Raw genomic sequence first — 19633 nt, 5'->3', positions numbered from 1 at the left:
TTTACTGCCGAAGATTCTTACTAGTGGACGGTGGTCTGTCTGCAGGCAAAAATGACGACCATACAGCATCTTGTGGAACTTAGTGACCGCAAAAATAATGGCAAGACCTTCGCGGTCTATTTGGCTGTACCTTGTTTCGGCTTGCGTTAGCGCCCTTGATGCATGTTGTACAACCTTTATCGAGCCATCGGCGTATTTATGGCTAATTGTTGCACCAAGTCCAACTGCTGATGCATCTGCAGATACCACAATTTCGGCGTTCGGGTCATATTGTGTCAGCAGTAAATCGGACGAGAGAATTTCCTTACATTTGCTGAAGGCTCGATCACATTCCCGAGTCCATAAAAATTTGCTCTCGTCTTTCAATAGCATATCTAGCGGGTATCGTAGGTCGCGCATTTTCGAAACGAACTTTCCATAGTAGTTGATCGCGCCTAGGAATGAACGTACCTCGCTGATATTTGTTGGTGTTGGCAGCTTCTGAATTATGTCGATTTTTGCTGGGTTTGGTCTAAGGCCACGACTATCGACGATGAAACCCAGATACTCTTTCTGCTGCATTTTGAACGCACATTTGTCTGCACGGATAGTGAATCCGAATTCCTGTATTCGGCGGAATAGATTCAGCAGATTTTCATCGTGCTCGCGTTCCGTTTTGCCACCAACGATTACGTCATCCATATATCCGGATGTTCCTTTTAGTCCAGCAAGCATGGTGTCTATTAGCTGCTGGAATGCTGCAGGAGCTATTTTGATGCTGGGCGGCAGGCGATTGTAATAATATAAGCCGCGATGTGTATTTATGGTTAGCAAAGGTCGGTATCTGGCATCAATTTATTTGCTGATAGGCTCGAGCGTTGTATAAAGACACAGGTTAAACTTCAATTGAAGGATGATGCTTCCCCTGTGTTCCGCCCCAAGCGACCTGTTGCGTACGCTATGTTACAGCCAGTGACTGATGAGCTTCAGCGGTTAGAGGATGAAGGGGTAATCACACATGTGGAGTATTCAGAGTGGGCCGCTCCAATAGTGGTGGTGCGCAAGGCAAACGGTAGTATAAGGATCTGTGGTGACTATTCCACAGGCCTTAATAATGCGCTAATGACACAACAGTACCCGTTACCTGTGCCAGAAGATATTTTCGCGAGCTTGAGCAATTGTGCAGTTTTCAGCCAATTAGACCTCTCTGACGCATTTCTGCAAGTGGAGGTAGATGAAAAATGTCGAGATTTTTTAACAGTAAACACACATCGTGGGTTATTCAGATACAACCGATTGCCACCAGGTGTTAAAGCTGCGCCGGGAGCGTTCCAGCAATTAATGGATACAATGGTGGGCAGTTTGGCTGGAGTAGCTGTGTATCTGGATGATATTGTTGTAGGAGGAAAAGATATGGCAGAGCACGATCGTAATCTTCATGCCGTGTTAGATAAACTACAAGAGTACGGTTTTACTTTACGTGCAGAGAAATGCAGTTTTCGGAAGCCCCAAATTAAATATTTGGGCCATTTGTTGGATGCAAAAGGGTTGCGGCCAGACCCTGATAAGATTACTGCCATCATTAAGCTCCAGCCTCCGACTGACGTCCCGGGAATGCGATCGTTTCTCGGGGCGATCAACTATTACGGAAAATTTGTCCACAACATGCGTATGTTACGGCAGCCTCTGGACGAGCTGCTGAAGGAAGAGAGATTATTTAAATGGACACCACAATGTCAGCATGCTTTTGAGCAGTTTAAGAAGATTTTGGCTTCGGACCTTTTGCTGACTCATTATAACCCATTGCTCGAAATCGTAGTCTCAGCGGATGCTTCTTCGGTAGGCATTGGAGCTACAATATCACACAGGTGGCCTGACGGAAGAATGAAAGTGGTCCAACATACATCGAGAGCGCTCACAGCAACGGAACAACGATGCAGTCAGCCTGATCGTGAAGGCTTGGCCATTATTTTTGCCGTCACGAAGTTTCATCGAATGCTGTTTGGGCGACATTTCTTGTTACTAACTGACCATCAGCCATTACTAAGAATATTTGGATCTAAAAAGGGGATACCAACATACACCGCGAATCGGTTGCAGCGTTTCGCTTTGACGTTGTTACTTTACGATTTTCATATCGAGTATGTTCAAACTGATAAATTTGGAAATGCTGATGTGCTCTCTCGTCTAATGGATCGACACGAAAAACCTGAGCAGGACTTTGTAATTGCCAGCATCGAGCTTGAGAGCGACGTAGGAGCTTTAGTAAAGAATGCAGCGAGGATATTGCCGCTAGCTTTTGAAGACGTTGTGCACGAGTCGCGCAAAGACCCTGTGCTTCGGGTGTTGTTAAAGTACATCCAGAATGGATGGCCAAAGAGGCTAGAAGGCCGTGAGCTAAAAAATTTCACGCGCGACGTGACTCTTTATCGGCAATTGAGGATTGCATTATTTTTGGAGACCAGTTAATCATATCTTTGTCGCAGCGACAGCATGTACTTGAGTTGATGCACCGAGGACATCCGGGGATTGAGCGCATGAAAGGAATAGCACGAAGCTATGTATATTGGCCAAACATAGATGCAGATATTGAGGATATGGTGAAATGCTGTAAATCGTGCGCTTCTGCGGCTAAGTCTCCAAATCTAAGCTCACCGGTACCTTGGCAAACAACGGATGCACCTTGGCAGAGGGTACATATTGATTATGCTGGGCCAATTGAAGACATGTATTTTCTGTTAGTGATTGATTCACATTCCAAATGGCCAGAGATTGTACCCACCTCACAAATATCTGCTACTGCAACTGTTGCTATTTTGAGACGATTGTGTGCAGGACTGGGAATGCCAAATACAATCGTAAGCGATAACGGAAGGCAGTTCACGAGCATAGTATTTGCTGATTTTTGTAACACCAATGGTATTGAACACATCAGAACTGCCCCGTACCACCCGCAGTCCAACGGCCAGGCTGAACGGTTCGTGGACTCGTTTAAAAGAGCGTTAAAAAAGATTAAGGTGGGAGAGGTGTCGTTGCAGGAAGCATTGGACATGTTTCTTTTAACATATAGAAGTACACCTAATAAGCAGTTGGAAGGCATGAAAACACCGGCAGAAGTTATGTTTGGTCGTAAGATTCGTACTTGCCTAGAGCTGCTGCGCCCACCTGTAAAAGCTTCACCTTATCAAGATGATGGACAGTTTTCAACCAGAAGTTTTAACATTGGTGAATCTGTGTATGCGAAGAAACATCATTACAACACCTGGAGTTGGGTGCCAGCTATTATTGATAAGCGAATTGGAAAAGTGATGTACCAAGTGGTGAATTCTGCTGGTAAATGTTGGCGGTCACACATCAACCAGTTACGGCCGCGATTGAACAACAAGACTGATTTTAAGGCACAGTATTTACAGCCGTATGCTAAGCAGACTTTGATTGCCTTAGACATTTTACTGGATGAATGTCATTCCGATGCAGATACACAATCGCCAGCTTCATTGTCGTCATCATCATCATCATCATCATCGTCATCGCCAGTTTCATCATCGTCATCGTCATCATCGTCATCGTCATCATCGTCATCGTCATCATCGTCATCGTCATCATCGTCATCGTCATCGTCATCGTCACCGTCGTCCGGCTCATTGTTATGCACTTCTCCATTGTCAGAGATGGGTATGGAAACGATTGCATCCCCTGGTTTTGAAACAGCAGATAGCGGATCACCATCGCCGGTACAGCCTCTACGCCGATCTTCGCGAGCTCGAAGACAACCGCAGTGGATGGAGTCGTACCAGCGTGATTAAAGAGGGGGGATGTTGGGATCACCCTGTGTCGCGATTGCCGATCGGTTGACGGATAAGCCGATCACTCCCGATGATACGCGCTATCAGCGAGAGAGTGACAAGTTTCGGCCTCTTCGCTCCCGACCGGCCCGTACGACGGACGTATTTCAATCCCGTTTGTTATTGTTGTATGAGTGTACTAATTTATATATTATATTACATGGTAGATAATAAATCCATACCATTTTAAAAGTACAAAAATAAGTACCACTTTCCGTTCGACGTCGGAACTCGTCCAACCAAATCGATATGAACGTGACGGAAACGACTTTTGAGAAGCTCGAATTCGTTGCGCGCCGCAGATTAATGCGGATGGATTGTCGGTCGTTGGCAACCGATACAAGATCTGACGAAGCCGGAGACGTCTCCGACGAGACGAGAGTTGAAATAGATGAACTTAAATTCATGCAAATTCATTGATGTAGTTCGATCAGCAAGTAGCTTCTGTAGTTCTGGATCGTCTTGCTGCGCTTTCGATAATAATTTAAAATCCAATGTTGAAGGAGCTGAGATGGTGTTGACTCTGCATAATGCGTTTGCAGCAGATTTGTCACTGTTGGGACCAAAAGATTGGGTCTGTTTTCCTACGTTGTGTTTTTATTTGAGCGACATTGCAGTGCAAAAAGAGAACGATACAAAATTCAGACTTCTTATATACCCTTCTCTAGAACCTGTCGTTCCTGACGGACATAATCCTATCCGTTTCCAACTAACAAAAAACCCGCACAACGGTAGTTCCTCATTCCGTTAATTCAAATTATGAATGAATCCTAACAGTCACTAATGAGCCGAATATTTTTTTGTGAAACTCGAAATGTACTGCAAATATCGTTCTTCATGAGGAAGGGTATTCGAATTAGAATTCATGAATTCGGTTGCCATGCGTCAGCGACATATTGATGTAGAGTAGCTCCTGCCGCTGTATCCGAAGCAGCAATCATCAGCAGTGTTATTAGCGGTGACGTTCTTCGACATGAAATTGCCTACTTTGACACGGTTTGATGATTCGCATTCAGTTTTCACTCTTTCATTCTACAGTCATGTCAAAAAATGTCGTTTGATTCGACGACATTCATTTGACTTTCATTTTCGAGTGCACTACATCGCATTCTCCCTTGTAACATTTTTTCTTTTAAATTCGTGTACTCCAGAAAGAAGACACTGATTTTCACACTGGCCAAGGCACCAGGCAGTTCTGGATTCACAAGATGAATGTCAATTGACATTCAAACTACATTTTTTTACAGTCATGTCATCGCAGAGACACTGACGGTAACTATAGAAATGAACGTCGTTCTTCAACAGTCGTGTCATGGCAACAGTGAATGTAATGTACGAAAAATGTGTTCGATCGATTTTGACCAGTAGCCTACTGCGAACTTAAAAAAAATGTCAACAGCTTACAACACTGATTATAAGTCCCATTCGTTTTGACAAGTTGGCTACGTTGGCTAAAACTTTCCTTGCATTTCACGAAAGCTTCGTCTGCTTGGATCGTTGAAGTTGAACTGAAGTTTTCTTGTTTCGTTTTTTTTTCGATTCCCAATAATGAGTGCTTGCAATGACTGTTGCAATGAGACGGCATTCCGGATGAAGCGTTTGTAACCATTAAGCAATGCCAAAAATCGACGAAAGATCCTTCATAGTAATCGAACAACTGTTATCAACAACGGCTTGAACGCGATTAGCTTAAGGTTTGATACCAGATGCACTGATATGATACCCCAAAAAGTTGACTTCTGTTTGTACAAACTTGCATTTGTCCAAGTTCAGTACCAAGCCGCTTGATTTGAGACGCTCAAAGACAGTTCGAACGTGCGTTAAGTGTTCCTCCTCATTAGACGATGCAATGCATATATCATCGACAAACACCACCACAAAATTAAAATCACCGAAGACATGATGCATAAAGCGCTGAAAAGTCTGGTACGCGTTGCATAATCCAAATCAGTGGCGGATTTTCCTATAAGCGGACTGAGCGGCCGCGGGGGGGGCTCCGGCCTAAGGGGGGCCCCGAGCTAAACCTCCACATGTTAGTTCACTTTTATTAGCGATTGATGTTTTGTTAATAATGCACAAATGAACGGAAAACTTAATCATTCTCAAAGTAGTACATTCTTAAAAGTAAGTGTGTGGAATGTGTTGATAACGTTTATAGCAATTAAAAGTTGTTATGAACTTTGGAGATAATTTTTGAAGGCCAAAACAAATTTTACATACTTTCGCACTCTTCCATATTAAAAACAATAAATTTTCTTCTGACAATAAGTCATAAAGAAGCTCCTGGGACGATTAATTTATATTTTTTAAGAAATGGTCTAAACGGTCTCGATTGCAAGGACGAAAAGACTACAAATACGCAAGTGCAGGATAAACATTGTCGGACGCTTTGATTTCAGGCATATTTTTGTATATGTAAAACAGGTAATCACACAAGCTTCGTGTAGTGGCTTTCACTGCTCATGTACATGAATGAGCAAACAAATGTATTGCAAACTCTGCACTAAAAATCATCTTCTTCTTTTTTGGCTCAACAACCGATGTCGGTCAAGGCCTGCCTGTACCCACTTGTGGGCTTGGCTTTCAGTGACTAATTGATTCCCCCCATAGCAGGATAATCAGTCCTACGTATGGCGGCGCGGTCTATTTGGGGATTGAACCCATAACGGGCATGTTATTAAGTCGTACGAGTTGACGACTGTGCTACGAGACATGTACTAAAAATACAAAAGTATAAATGAGTAAAATTCAGATTTTTTTGATAGGTTTTCCAGATATGCCTTTATGTAGATATGCCTAGATCTGTACTGAAATTCGGAAAGTCTGGAGTTTTAATAACTACAGTTTATCATTTTATTGTTCATTGATTCATTTCAATATAAAAGTCTAAGAGGCTTAGAAAAACGACCTAATGCGTACTTGTGTTGAAAAACTACTACAGCAAATGAAATGCTTCTTTACACCAAACACTAGTAACACTAGTATAGCTAGTATTTGAATATAGTTTTGATTTTTGCACTACCGGAATCAACGATGATGCACATCCTAAAAATATGTAAAATATGTTAGCCTGATTACACGAAGACTGTATTTGGAATTCGTAACAAGATATTCATAAAAATGCGATATAATTTTTTGGACTTTTAGGCCCGTGTCTATAAACATGTTGCGGCAACATTTGTACAATGGCAACATTTATTGATTTTTCTGTTTATTTCAAAAACGTATTACATCGCATATTTTTTTCAAAATTAAGTTGAAATTATGTTTTATCCGTTTTGATATGCAAACAAGTCCGAAAATGTTCCTACAACACATAAACATGAAACAAATCGATTTGTTTCTCTTGCAACAAAATTGTTCCCGAAACATGAGCTTGACAGTTCGTCCATTTGGTAACAAATGTTGCCGCAACATTTTTATAGACCCGAGCCTTAAGGAAATTAGGGGCCCCAATTCTATCCCCCGCTTAGGGGGATTCTATAATTCGATAATTCGATAATTCTATCCGCCTCTGACAAGAAGTCAATTTGTTTAACAATAATGATATTTGTTACGTCCGGTGTTGGGGTTGTTGTGTAGGTAGCGCAGGTGTAGCCGCGACTCAATGCTGTCACGTAACTGACAGCATGTGATGTCAAAAAGGCCGGGAACAGTGTGGCCAGATTATTTTTGCGGATTTCGGTAGGAACTCTATATTTTTATCGGTAGTTTTCGGTAGGACCTTGCAAAAATTCGGTATTTTTCGGTATGTTTTGACATTTGAAGACCAGCTAGAAAGTGTTGATGAGCGGGGGGGAGGGGGGGGAGTTAATATTGCACATCATTGAACACATTTTTTGCTTACTCATTTCTCTTCATAAAATTCATTTATTTGAATTCATTTATTACATAGCTTGAATGTAAACCATAGTTCTCAGTTTCCCAGATTAATAGCAGAAACGTTTATGACCTGTTTGAGACCTGTGGAATAGATTAGAATTGTTTTTCTCAATTATCTAACTTTCTGATTTAGTTTTTCTCTTTGCTTTCGTCTATCAAAATCAGAACAGCAACAAAACTTACTTTTCAAACTTTAAGGATTAGCATTTTGGCTAATTTTGCTCGCGGATTTCTGCAATTTTTTTAAGAGAGCTCAGTTTAGTTAATGGAATGACAATCCATAATATATATTCTTTTAAACATCTTACCAATTTTTCATGTTATACATGTTACTGTTTAACTTCTTCTTCATGTCGCTGGTGATTTCGATGTCTCCATTTGATGTTTTATGTAACTTTACATACTCTTTGGAAGCCAATAATCCTTCCAATACCTCGGGTGACAAACGATTCCTTAGTTTGTTTTTGTTAAGATTATACTGGGAAAAAAGTCTTTCCACGCAAGCCGAAGAATGTGGAAGAGATAACAAAGCAGGTACGACTCTTCGCAGTACAGGAAATGCAAAATTTCCATCAGAGCGCCGTACGATTAAGCATTTATTCCAAAAAGCTACACTAGAAGTCAACTCCTCTGGTTGGAAATCCTTTAACCCTATGTTCCTTATTTCCCGATACTCCATATCGGCGACTTGTAGCTCTGCTTCTGATATCAAGTTAGGGAACATTTTTAGCAATGGGTAGATTGCCTCAAATTTCCTGTTTGCTACATGATTTGGATCCAATATCGCAAAATGAATAAGAATAGGATCACTTAAATCGATACGGCTTGTGATTTGGTTACATAATGTTACATAAAAATTTATCATATTTGTTGTGACCTCCCTTGCTGTTTGTTGACTTATGATGTGGTTGTGTAGGAGTTGTTCCATTAGCTGCATACTTTCTGTGCCGATGTACAACTTATCTATTGGTTTGTAATTTTGCTGGCAGAACACAACTTTGCTTACATCTTTAAGACCGTCCATATATTGAGCAGTTAAAAAGTTGTCCAGAATTGTTCGATATAATCTTGTAATGTCGCCGTGGAGCCGGCAGAGTTCAGGTGATTCTGATTGAAAGAGTCTATTTATCTGGTTGATTATTGGTAGAATATACTTCAAGAAGGTTAGATATAACTTGACTGTTGGATCTTCCAGACCTATGCGGATCGCGTTCATTTTTTCTTTTGTTGATTTGTCGGCGCGAACATCCACAAAATTGAAGTACATCAAAAGTACATCATACCTCTCCAACATGCGTATTACTACTGATTCCAACGATAACCATCGTGTGGCAGAGGGATGCAGCATTTTAAGAGGCTTCAGTGCGACGATTGTTTGTAGTTCCTTAAAATAACTCCCACGCTGTCCTCCAGAGCTTAGAAAATTATACACATCTCGACATAGCTGCTCAACCGTGCATGGGATATGTTTGCAAGCATATGAAGAGCAAAGAGCTAAGGAATGGCATATGCATTTTATAATGAAGACATTCGGGCAATCTTGCTTAATCATGCTAGCCACTGAGTGATATGCGCCCATCATTACATTTGCACCATCGGAACCGAATCCGATCAATTTAGATTTGTATGGAACACCATCCAACTCGAACTTATTTTTGATCATCTCATATAAGTTAACCGCGCTCGCATCCACTACCGTTTCGATATGATAGAAAAAGTCGTGTACAATAAGTTGATCGCTCTGCCACATGCTCGCTCTTAAGATCATGGCCAAGGATTTCACTCCCGAAAGGTCTGTTGACTCATCTACTAGTAAACTGAAACAGTTAGTTTTTACAATATGTAGAAGCTCCTCGAGTCCAGCTTTACCGATAACATTGGTTTGAATAGCTTGAATTTTTGTTCTACCTAATTTTAAACTTTGAGCAATATCGGAGTCTTTAAAAATGCGTTTAGAAAGATCAACAAAACTTTCTAAATCTCTAGCAGAGACATTGTGTTCCGCACCCCAAGCTGAAATCTGCAATTCTGCATTTATAGTATTATCCTTTTGAGTGGTCAATGCTTTCAACACAGACACACTACCTGGTAGTTTTAATTTTCCACTATTATTAATATGTTTTGTGGATTTTCCATGTTTTTTTAAGTCGGCTAATCCACCGGTGCTTCTCACATCCAGGTCACATATTTTGCAATATGCAAACGTCTTTCCTTTCTTACTTTTTGTTACCCATGGTAATTTTTGCTCCCAATGACTTGTGTATTTTTGGATCCATTTCTTTTTTGCGTTTGTCTTTTTATTTTTAGAATCTAACGAAGTAAAGATCAGAATGCAAAATAATAAATATGTTATTGATACTTAATGGTTATTATATAAGTAGATCTGCTAATATTTTGGCACTATTCTAATATAGTACTATGTATAGCAATACGGCCTTCTCGGACCGTTCCTCCTGAATAAAAAAAATAACCCTACAGGGCCGGTCTGGTGGTACAGTTGTCAACTCGAACGACTTAACAACATGCCCGTCATGGGTTCAAGTCCTGAATAGACCGTGTGTCCCCATACGTAGGACTGACTTTCCTGATATGGTAACAAAAAGTCACTGAAAGCCAAGCCCACTTCACTAGTGGGTACAGGCAGGCCTTGACCGGCAGCGGTAGTTGTGCCAAAAGAAGAAGAAGAATAGTACTACATTGTATGAGTAACTTTACCTAATTGACCACTTGCGAGAGATCGATTTTGACCGTCATTTACAGTCCGAATTTTATTCCTTCTGTATAACATATTGAAATAATGGAATTAAATACATTTCCTTGCGATTCCCCGCTTTGTTTGCGGTGGTCAGCGGAGAATCATAAGAAAATGTATTTGATTCATTATTTCAATATGTTTTACATACTGAATACTAGGGAAATTGAATATCCTTTCTTTTGGTGTACAATAAGCTATATTTTGATAAATATTCAATAAAACATAGCAAAAAAACAAAATTTCACGTTCACTTTCAGGATCTAAAGCAAACCTCAAATAAACTATGCTGCCAAATTGCACATGCTGCTTAGAGAATATTCGTTTTACACTGCTTCTAGACAACCAACTTCTATACCGCAACAAATTTTCTGCGACCGCATTGTTCTAAAAAACGTAAAAGTTTTACAACAAATTCAAAGGCAACCGTGATTGTCGTGGGTTGGTAAGTTTTTCACAGAAATGCAACGCCCGCGACATTACAATCGAAGTAGGCCATACATTGATGCTAAAACAAGGATGGTTTGACACATAGAAAGAATCACCAAAAATTGTTGGATTTTTTGGGTCGTCTAGAAGCAGTGTTACAGTTGACACCCAGTCATATCCGAACCAGCAATCCGGTTCCTAGAATAATAGAAACTTAAGACATGGAACGATAGGAATAATGGGATGGAATCAAATTGTTAAGACCCTATGTTTTTTTAGAAAACATACTTTGACAAATATCCTAAAAACCTAATAATAGTGTTAATAATACATTTAGATTCGAATGCTCTTTTTACTTATGAATTTCGGTTGCAAGACCTCTCTCTTAAGGCCGAAAATACACGGACCGGAATTTCGCGGACGCGTGCTGTCAAACCCATACACAAACTGTCAACAGAATCTTTTCAAAACTGACATATTCATACATTTTTCAGTATGCGAATTTCCGCAGCCGCGAAGTTGAGGTCCGTGTATTTTCGGCCTAATACTCTTAAAACAAAAATATCACAATTTGGTGAGAAATATGATCCAAAAGTTAAAATATATCTTAAAGCGTTTATAAATATGTAATGTATCCCTATTTAATATCTGAACTTCCAGAAGCATTCGGTTGCATCGAATCGTAATTTGAGCAAGCTAACTAATCAGTTGTCTTAATCTACTTAATAACACAATAAAAATTTTAAAAGTGTTTAACCATCCATTCTTTCAAATTTAGCGTGAACCATATATGATATGTTTTTCATAGTTTTAAACTCAACGTATTAAAGTAATTTTTATTGTTTCGATAATCATTTAATTTAAACGCACGTAGAACTGTTGAGCATTTTAAATGATAATAACAAGTTAAGACAAACCTGTGTCATCAGAACAATCCATCTCCTCATCTGAAACATTAACAACTGATTCGTTCGCATCGTCGTTCGAAGAAATATTGTCTTCATCTGAAAAGCAGAACAAAATTAGATGTGGGAGCAGAATAAATTAACTGGGATTAGGACGAGAACAAATGCTATGGGCATGGCGCATGATAAATCTCACTTACTTCCGTGATAATTACCACAATATACCACAATATACCACAATGTTACCATACATGTAGCCATACATTATATTCAAGTTACATTGCAGAGCAACAGAACATCAGATATTATTGTTGAGAGGGATCGAAAAATGTTGGTTAATGTAAAACATATAACTTAAATCAAAGAGTTTTGAGAAAGCATAGGGCGTATGATACAGACTTCCAAGCAGAGCCTCCCATCGATGAAGACACCTGATCTCCTACAGATCTTGCTTCACCTGATGTGCTGTGTGTCCTGCGCTTCCTGCCGAGCTGTTGAACTCCTTCTTGATAAGACATGAGTCCGACATCCTCATAACATGCCCCAGCCATTGTATCCTGACGGTCTTCGTTACCGTCAGGATGCTCGATTCGCCGTACAGCCATGGTCATGTTGAAGCTGCGCCAGAAACCCACCGTGGTTAATAACCAACGGAGCCAGCCTACCCCAAGACTCAACGTGCACCGGTTGAAGTGTGCAGATGTGGCGGAGGGGTACGCGACAGCACTCGGGGAAGCGCTCCCAGCCAACTAAAACATCGCCGCGATGCCCATTGCAGACCGCTGGCGTATGGTGAAATGTAGTAAAAAACGTAAACGTAGAGAGAAAAAGGAATGGTTCGACAAAGAGTGCAGACGAGCACTATCCGAGAAGAATGCAGCATGCAACTTGCGCCTGAAACGTGGAGATCTACAGACGACTAAGGAAACAGCAAACCCTGCTCCTGCAGGCCAAGCAGCGCAGTTTTGAAGAGTCTAACGAACAGGTGCCGGAGCAGTTATCCCAGTCCGGGGCACCTGCCTTTTTTACAGGATATTGGATGTGGTAGGTGATCGAAAGGTGGAAGTGCTATTTCGAAGGAATCCTGAATAGAGAAAAGGCAGGAGGGGCAACTACTAATGATACATGAACCCTGTCCAAAACTGACGAAACTTCCTTAGTTGCAAAACCTAATAGGACATGAGAGCTTAATCCACGTTCAGCCGTGTGGAAAAATATAGGAAGAACATAGGAGGACTGTAAAATCGATAAATAAGAAGATCTCGGTTCCTAAATCATACAAATCAGAATCCGAAGTGCTGGTAGTATTTAGCTCATGCCATTGGCCACAAAATACCCCGTAAAGTTATTTCAGGTCTTGAGGACAAGCTAGGACGGTGAAGCGGATATAGCACCTGATTAGTTAGTAAACATTTCATACAAATTATTTACTAGGTTCGATATAAATGCACTTACGTTCTGATATTTCTACGGTCTTAGCTTTAGATATGGAAGGCAATGTTTTTGAACTCGTTGGTCCTTCACCATCGGATCCTGGAATGGATATAATATGAGGTTGAATTGAAATAAGGAGCGCGGTTTTTGTTTAATATTTGCTTATATCAATTATAATTGCAAGAAGCTACCTTTTTTCAAAAAATTCAACATAATCCGATTCATTTTCGCGGCTTCTTTGGACATCAAACACACGACGATATGGGCAGAATAAGGAAAATTATTAGTTTGCACTCAAATAAACTTATTCAGACTCACACAGGGAACTGAACAAGACGAATTCTAGAATAAAACGTGCAGAGTTACGCGTAACTGATAAACGAAAACATTCAGCTACCCTCATTCTATCTTATACGGACGTCACACGAGGCGTAAACTCAAAAAGTTTACGCTTGATTTGTATGGGAGAGCGTAAACTTCCTGTCAAAAGATTTCAGGGTTGTATGGCTGAAATCCAGTTTACGCCAAAGTTTACGCTTCGTGTGACGTCCGTATTACAGGTTCATTGCCGCGTAAAACTCCATGCATGCGATAAAGATGCATTCACACGACATTGAATATGGATTAAATATGTCTCTTGTATTAGATTGACACAAGGAAATTTGCTTTTCGATACGAAATTTGACATAACGTATGCATATGTGTTGCCGTGTTGGGGCAGCTGAACAATATAACATGGGCTGACAGACGGAGAACAAAGGTCTATGGTTGTCAGTTGGCGGACATGTAGAAAATGAAAAGGAAAAGGTCAAAGTTAAGCGGCCTCAGCACCATTTTTCGATCGAAAAAAATCGATAGGCGCTCACGTAAAACTGACAGTATAACTATTTCTTTCATACTCCTGCATGATGTCGATTCCCATCGAGTTCAGTACTTAGTGTAGGCAAATCATTTTTTAAATATTTAATAAATGATTTTTTATTACCCAAAATATTGAAAAAGAACCAGAACAATTACCAACTTGCTTTTACATAACGTTTTTCAAAACCATTAACCTTGATTTATGGCATTTTTCTGATATTCTAAAATTTCCGCAGCTCAATGAGTTGCGGATTTTTCGCCATACAAAGCGGAACGATCGAATTTTTGTAGCATAGTTCATTTTGCTCGTGAGTGTCATGGTATACCAGTTTTCAAAAAGACCAGTAAAATGAACACCTTGGCGGCGAAATGAGTGTCAAATGACACCAAAATGACAGCCGGATCGATCGAATTTTTTCGATCGAAAAATTGTGCTGAGGCCGAAGGTCTCCCACATCAAATTTCGACAAAATCTGTGATTTTCGGTAGGAAAAATGAAAAATCGGTAGTTTTAGGGGATTTATCTGTGAATCGGTAGGCTAATCAAAAATCGGTAGGAATACAGATAAATCGGTATTTCTGGTCACTCTGGCCGGGAAGGACTTCGGCAGCGATCGGGTGATCGATCGCTGCGACTCGGTATCAGGCTGCGGATTAGGACGGTCGTTGTTTTATAAATGTTGTAAATAGAGTATAAGTTTTATAAAGAGCCCGAGTGTGCCGTTTTATTTAAGTGTGTCAAATGTACGTCCCGTTCCGAAACACAACAGTGGCGACGAGTGTCTAATTCTTTGTATAATACACAGAATCTTATCTTATCTTCTGGGGAGAAAAATTCCGCGCCGCAAGCGACCAAGGATGAGCACCGAGGAGACGGGTGCTGCGGAAGAGCAAATGAGGAACGATGAGGAGCAGCGTCGTGCATCGTTTGGATTGGCCAGCACCAGCGGAGGGTTAAATCCGCAGAACGGAGGACTGTTGCAGCCGCAATTACTTTGCTGACCAGCGCATGCTCGGGAGTATGCCGCGAAGTGAAACCGCCGCGAAGCAGACATGTGCTCAGCCGCCATCGCACTCGGGGTCATTGCCTCACTTCCACGGTGGTCAGGCGCCATCGCAGTCAGCTCCAGCGCCGCCATCGCAAATGCAGCAAGCTTCAGGTCCGTATGCTACCGAAAGTTCGATGTTGCAAACGCTTCAGCATCTGCAGCAGCAGATGGCACAGCAACAACAACTGATTAATCAAATGCTGTGTCAGCGTCTAACTAACCTTAGTGCACCTACGGCCGCGATACAACCCGAACAAATAATAGATACGTTAGCTAGGAACATTACGGAATTCAGATTTGATGAGGAAGGTGGAGTTACGTTCGGTGGGTGGTTTGCGAGGTACGAAGAGTTATTTAAAAAGGACGCGGAGCGTATTGATGATGCGGCAAAGGCCAGATTATTATTGCGGAAGCTCGGGCCGGTCGAGCATGAAAGATATGCGTCATTCATATTACCGCAGCGGGCGGGAGATATCTCTTTTGTGGAAACGGTTCGGATGCTTACAAACCTATTTGATACACGGGAATCCTTGTTAAGTAAACGGTTTAAGTGCTTGCAAATAACTAAGAAAAGGAATGAGGATCACTTAGCGTATGCGTGTCGGCTTAATAAGGCTTGCGTTGAGTTTGAGCTTGGCAAGCTATCGGAAGAGCAATTCAAGTGCTTGCTCTTTGTGTGTGGTTTGAGGTCAGAACATGAGGTCGAATTTTGTACGAGGCTTTTGGCGCGCATCGAGGATAAAGCCGATCTGACGCTTCAACAATTGTCGGCAGAGTGCAACCGAATAGTGAATTTAAAGAAAGATAGTGCCATGATAGAGTCCCCAGCACAGGAAAGTGTGTTGGCAGTCCAGTCAGAACGAGTACATTTTAAAAGGTCGCAACCGGGTCAGTTTATGGGACCAAGTAAACCATGTTGGGCATGTGGTGATAGGCACTGGGCGCGCGATTGTCCATATCGCAACAAAGAGTGTTTCAAATGCAAGGGGATAGGCCACAAGGCGAGCCATTGTAAGAAAGACCGAAGGCCATTTGGACAACCAAGGTTCCAATTTAATCGTGGATATAAGAAGCGGAATAACAGCGTATCACGGGTGGTTACGGTAAAAGTGCAGAATATAGAATCCGGAAGAAAATATGTGGAGGTACACTGGTGGACATAAAAATAGGAACTTTTTTCTGTGACCGAAAGACATAGTTCTTGTCAGAAATATTTGGTAGCCCTGAAAAGGACTGTTTAAGTGGTTGTTGGGAGGAGGTGTTGCGGTGTTCCACTGAGCGAAAACACATTCTAACGGTCAATCTGGTGACCGTTATTCGCTATCACTTCCTGACAGCGTTTGGCCATATCGCCGATGAGATTACGGCATTCGCTTCTGTCTATGCGTTCCCACATAACCTTGCAGCGTGTCCATAGATCATCGGCTGAACGTGCAGGCTGGTTCTTAAGCTGACGCTTGAGAGTTGACCACAGATTTTCAATCGGGTTGAGGTCAGGACTCAACGCAGGCCACGGTAGAACTTGCACATCCTGGTTTGCCAAATAACATTTAACTGTTCGCGATGTGTGCTTAGAGTCGTTATCATGCTGAAAGATGTAATGCTCTTCGTCTCCGAATTGTTGTCGGGCGTATGGCAACATCTTACGACTAAGTATTTTTCTATACCCTTCCGAGTTCAGTGTCCCGTTGATACGGAACAAAGGACCCGTGCCGTGCCAGGAGAAGCAACCCCACACCATTACGTGGCCGCCTTCGTGACTAAGGGTTTTTATCGTATTTTTCGGATGATACGCCTCATTAGGAAAGCGCCAGACGTATTTAATGCCGTCCGAACCATCCAGATTGATTCTGGACTCATCCGAAAAAATGATTTTGCTCCACCAAAAGATGGATGCAGCTAAATGTTCTTCGGCAAACCGAATGCGCGCTTCTACGTGGTGCGGCTGCAGCTTACGATCCACCCTGATCATCTCAACAATCCGCGCGTCAACGTCGGCCGTTGTTTTTCGCGGACGACCTGTCGATTTACGCGTAGCCTCGCTACGAATGGCGTTGTCCACAAACGTCCGCGAACGGCCGAACGCCTTGCAGATTGTCTTGATTGGCACATTCTCACGATACAGCCCCTGAATGTGTTTTCGCTCCTCTGGTGTGCAGTGCTTTCCGCGACCCATGATGATTTTGTGGAATTTTTAAACAGCAACCTTTCACCTTGATCACTGATGGAAGAATGAAGCACAACACGGTTTGGCTCTCCTTTTATACTGCCGCAAAACGCTGCCGGCACTCAAAACTCAGATAAGTAGCGCACCAAAAATGAGAGTATAAAAGGCAAAATTCGGCTATTGCAAATTCAGTACGCCTCGAACTGTTGGCGATGACACACCTAGTGTATGCAAAAAAAAACACACAAAATTTTCCTATTTTAATGTCCACCAGTGTATTACTGAATAATGCGCCAGTTCGCATGCAGCTCGACACAGGGTCGGACATATCAATTATCAATAGAAGCGCATGGAAGTATATAGGGAGTCCAAAGCTTACGCCCGTATCGGTTATAGCGAAAACTGCATCAGGAGCTGGACTTGAGCTCGAAGGCGATTTTATATGTGAGGCCACATTAGGGAATGCAACGACAAAGGTAACCATAAGAGTGGTAAAGCAAGATCTTCTGCTTTGTGGTGCAGATCTGTTTGATGCTTTGGATTTGTGGTCGTTACCCATACAGAGTTTTTGCTGCTACGTAGAAGGCTCAGATTCGAAACCGCTTGATTTGCAGAAACGGTTTCCGCAAGTGTTCCAAGGCACGGGGCTGTGTAAGAAGGCAATTTTAAAGCTTGTGATCAAGGACAGCTGTCAGCCAGTATTTAGACTAGCAAGGTCAGTTGCGTACGCCATGCAAGAGGTCGTCGAAAAAGAACTTCGGCGCTTAGAGGAGATTGGTGTGATAACCCCGATAAATCATTCAGAATGGGCAGCACCAGTAGTGGTAGTAAGGTAAGCCAGCGGAGCAGTGAGAATTTGCGGAGGTTATTCCACGGGACTGAATGATGCACTTCAGCCGTATGATTACCCTTTGCCTCCCCCGGAGGATATTTTCGCACGTTTGGCAAACTGCAGCGTCTTCAGCAAGCTAGATCTCTCTGACGCTTTCCTCCAGGTAGAGATAGATTCGCAGTATCGGTCGTTGTTGACCATCAACACGCACCGTGGGTTGTTTAGTTACAACAGGCTACCACCCGGTTTAAAAATAGCACCGGCTGCTTTTCAGCAGATTATTGATGTCATGTTAGCTGGTTTGAATGGCGTATTTGGATATATGGATGATATCGTTATCGGTGGTTCAACAGTTCGAGAGCATAATGCCAATTTAGAAGAGGTGCTGAAACGTATAGAAGAGTATGGATTTACTATTAAACCGGAAAAGTGTGCATTTAACGTGGAGCGTATCAGCTATTTGGGGCATGTTATAGATCGTAGAGGATGTAGGAAAATGAAACCAACGCGGGATAATTTTTTGCCGAAACGATTTATTTTAGTTTGCCAAAAACTGGGACGCCAATGTTGGGACTGTTTGATGGGAGAGTGCCCAACGACCTGTCATAAACAGGAGGCATCCGAAGATAGCCAGAAAACCCGAACCAATACGAACCAAACTGATCAGGGCAGGGATAAAAAGGAGCGGTAGGGCAACATTCGGGGCTCTTGAACCAATTAGCGGGATAAAACGACTAATTTTTTGGCGCGTTTCACGTAATAAATGCTTGGCAAAGAATTCCTCCCGTTTTTGGTTATTTTCGTTTTCTAACATTCCAAAAAATTAGATCAACTTTATGAGTAACTCGTTCGCGGATCGAAGATCGTAGTAAGTCGCGCGCGCGAATAAGAAAAGTGCAAAACCGTGTTGGAAGTGCAACGTGATATGGAGGAGCAGACTACACGTCGTATGCCAAGGGCGCAACCAGCTACCACAGGGTCGGGTCCCACTATAAAATATGAGGACAGGACCAACAGCCGTAGCGGAGGATCGTTCGCCCCGGGAACATTGCGCGAAGTTGCTGTTTCGTCGGAAGTAGCCACCCCTCATCGATGGGTGCAAAGTAAGGCGAAAACCTCACATCACCGCGAGCTCATCTTGTCGGAAGAAGACACCTGGAGGAGCATCCCTGAAACAGGAGACAAGACGCCTCGCAAATCGGTGCAGAGTAAGGCCGGTGAGTTTTATCAATATCAACTCATCCCGTCGGAAGTAGACACCGTGAGGAACATCCTTGAAGCAGGTGACGCGATCCCTCATAACCCGGTGCAAAGTAAGGCGAGTGAGTTGTACCGACACAGGCTGCATAAGAACGTTAGCAGCGACGATAGAGCCCAAACGCATGAAAGGTTTATAGTGACAAAATATGCGTGCGACAGGTGGCGATATGACAATGTCGAGCACAAACACAAGTTTCGAATGCTCGTTGTCGCAAACACTAAACATAGATGAGATCCA

The 19633-nt window shown here is 42.1% G+C and overlaps 1 protein-coding gene across 1 annotated transcript; it reads right to left on the bottom strand.

Annotated features, from left to right (window-relative positions):
• Positions 1-7964: 7964 nt before the first annotated feature.
• On the bottom strand, positions 7965-13780 carry LOC125906425 (uncharacterized). Its single transcript, XM_049605180.1, has one exon. The coding sequence runs from the start codon at positions 9472-9474 to the stop codon at positions 8011-8013; it is 1464 nt and encodes a 487-aa protein (XP_049461137.1). The 5' UTR covers positions 9475-13780; the 3' UTR covers positions 7965-8010.
• Between the last annotated feature and the right edge of the window lie 5853 nt (positions 13781-19633).

The sequence above is a fragment of the Anopheles coluzzii genome, chromosome 2 (assembly GCF_943734685.1).
Source record: "Anopheles coluzzii chromosome 2, AcolN3, whole genome shotgun sequence".
Lineage (NCBI taxonomy): Eukaryota > Metazoa > Arthropoda > Insecta > Diptera > Culicidae > Anopheles > Anopheles coluzzii.
This window is presented reverse-complemented; position numbering and strand designations above follow the sequence as displayed.

What these genes read in the sequence shown, in the direction of transcription:
- LOC125906425 (XM_049605180.1), bottom strand. Translation starts at nt 9,474, where the DNA reads ATGATCTTAAGAGCGAGCATGTGGCAGAGCGATCAACTTATTGTACAC.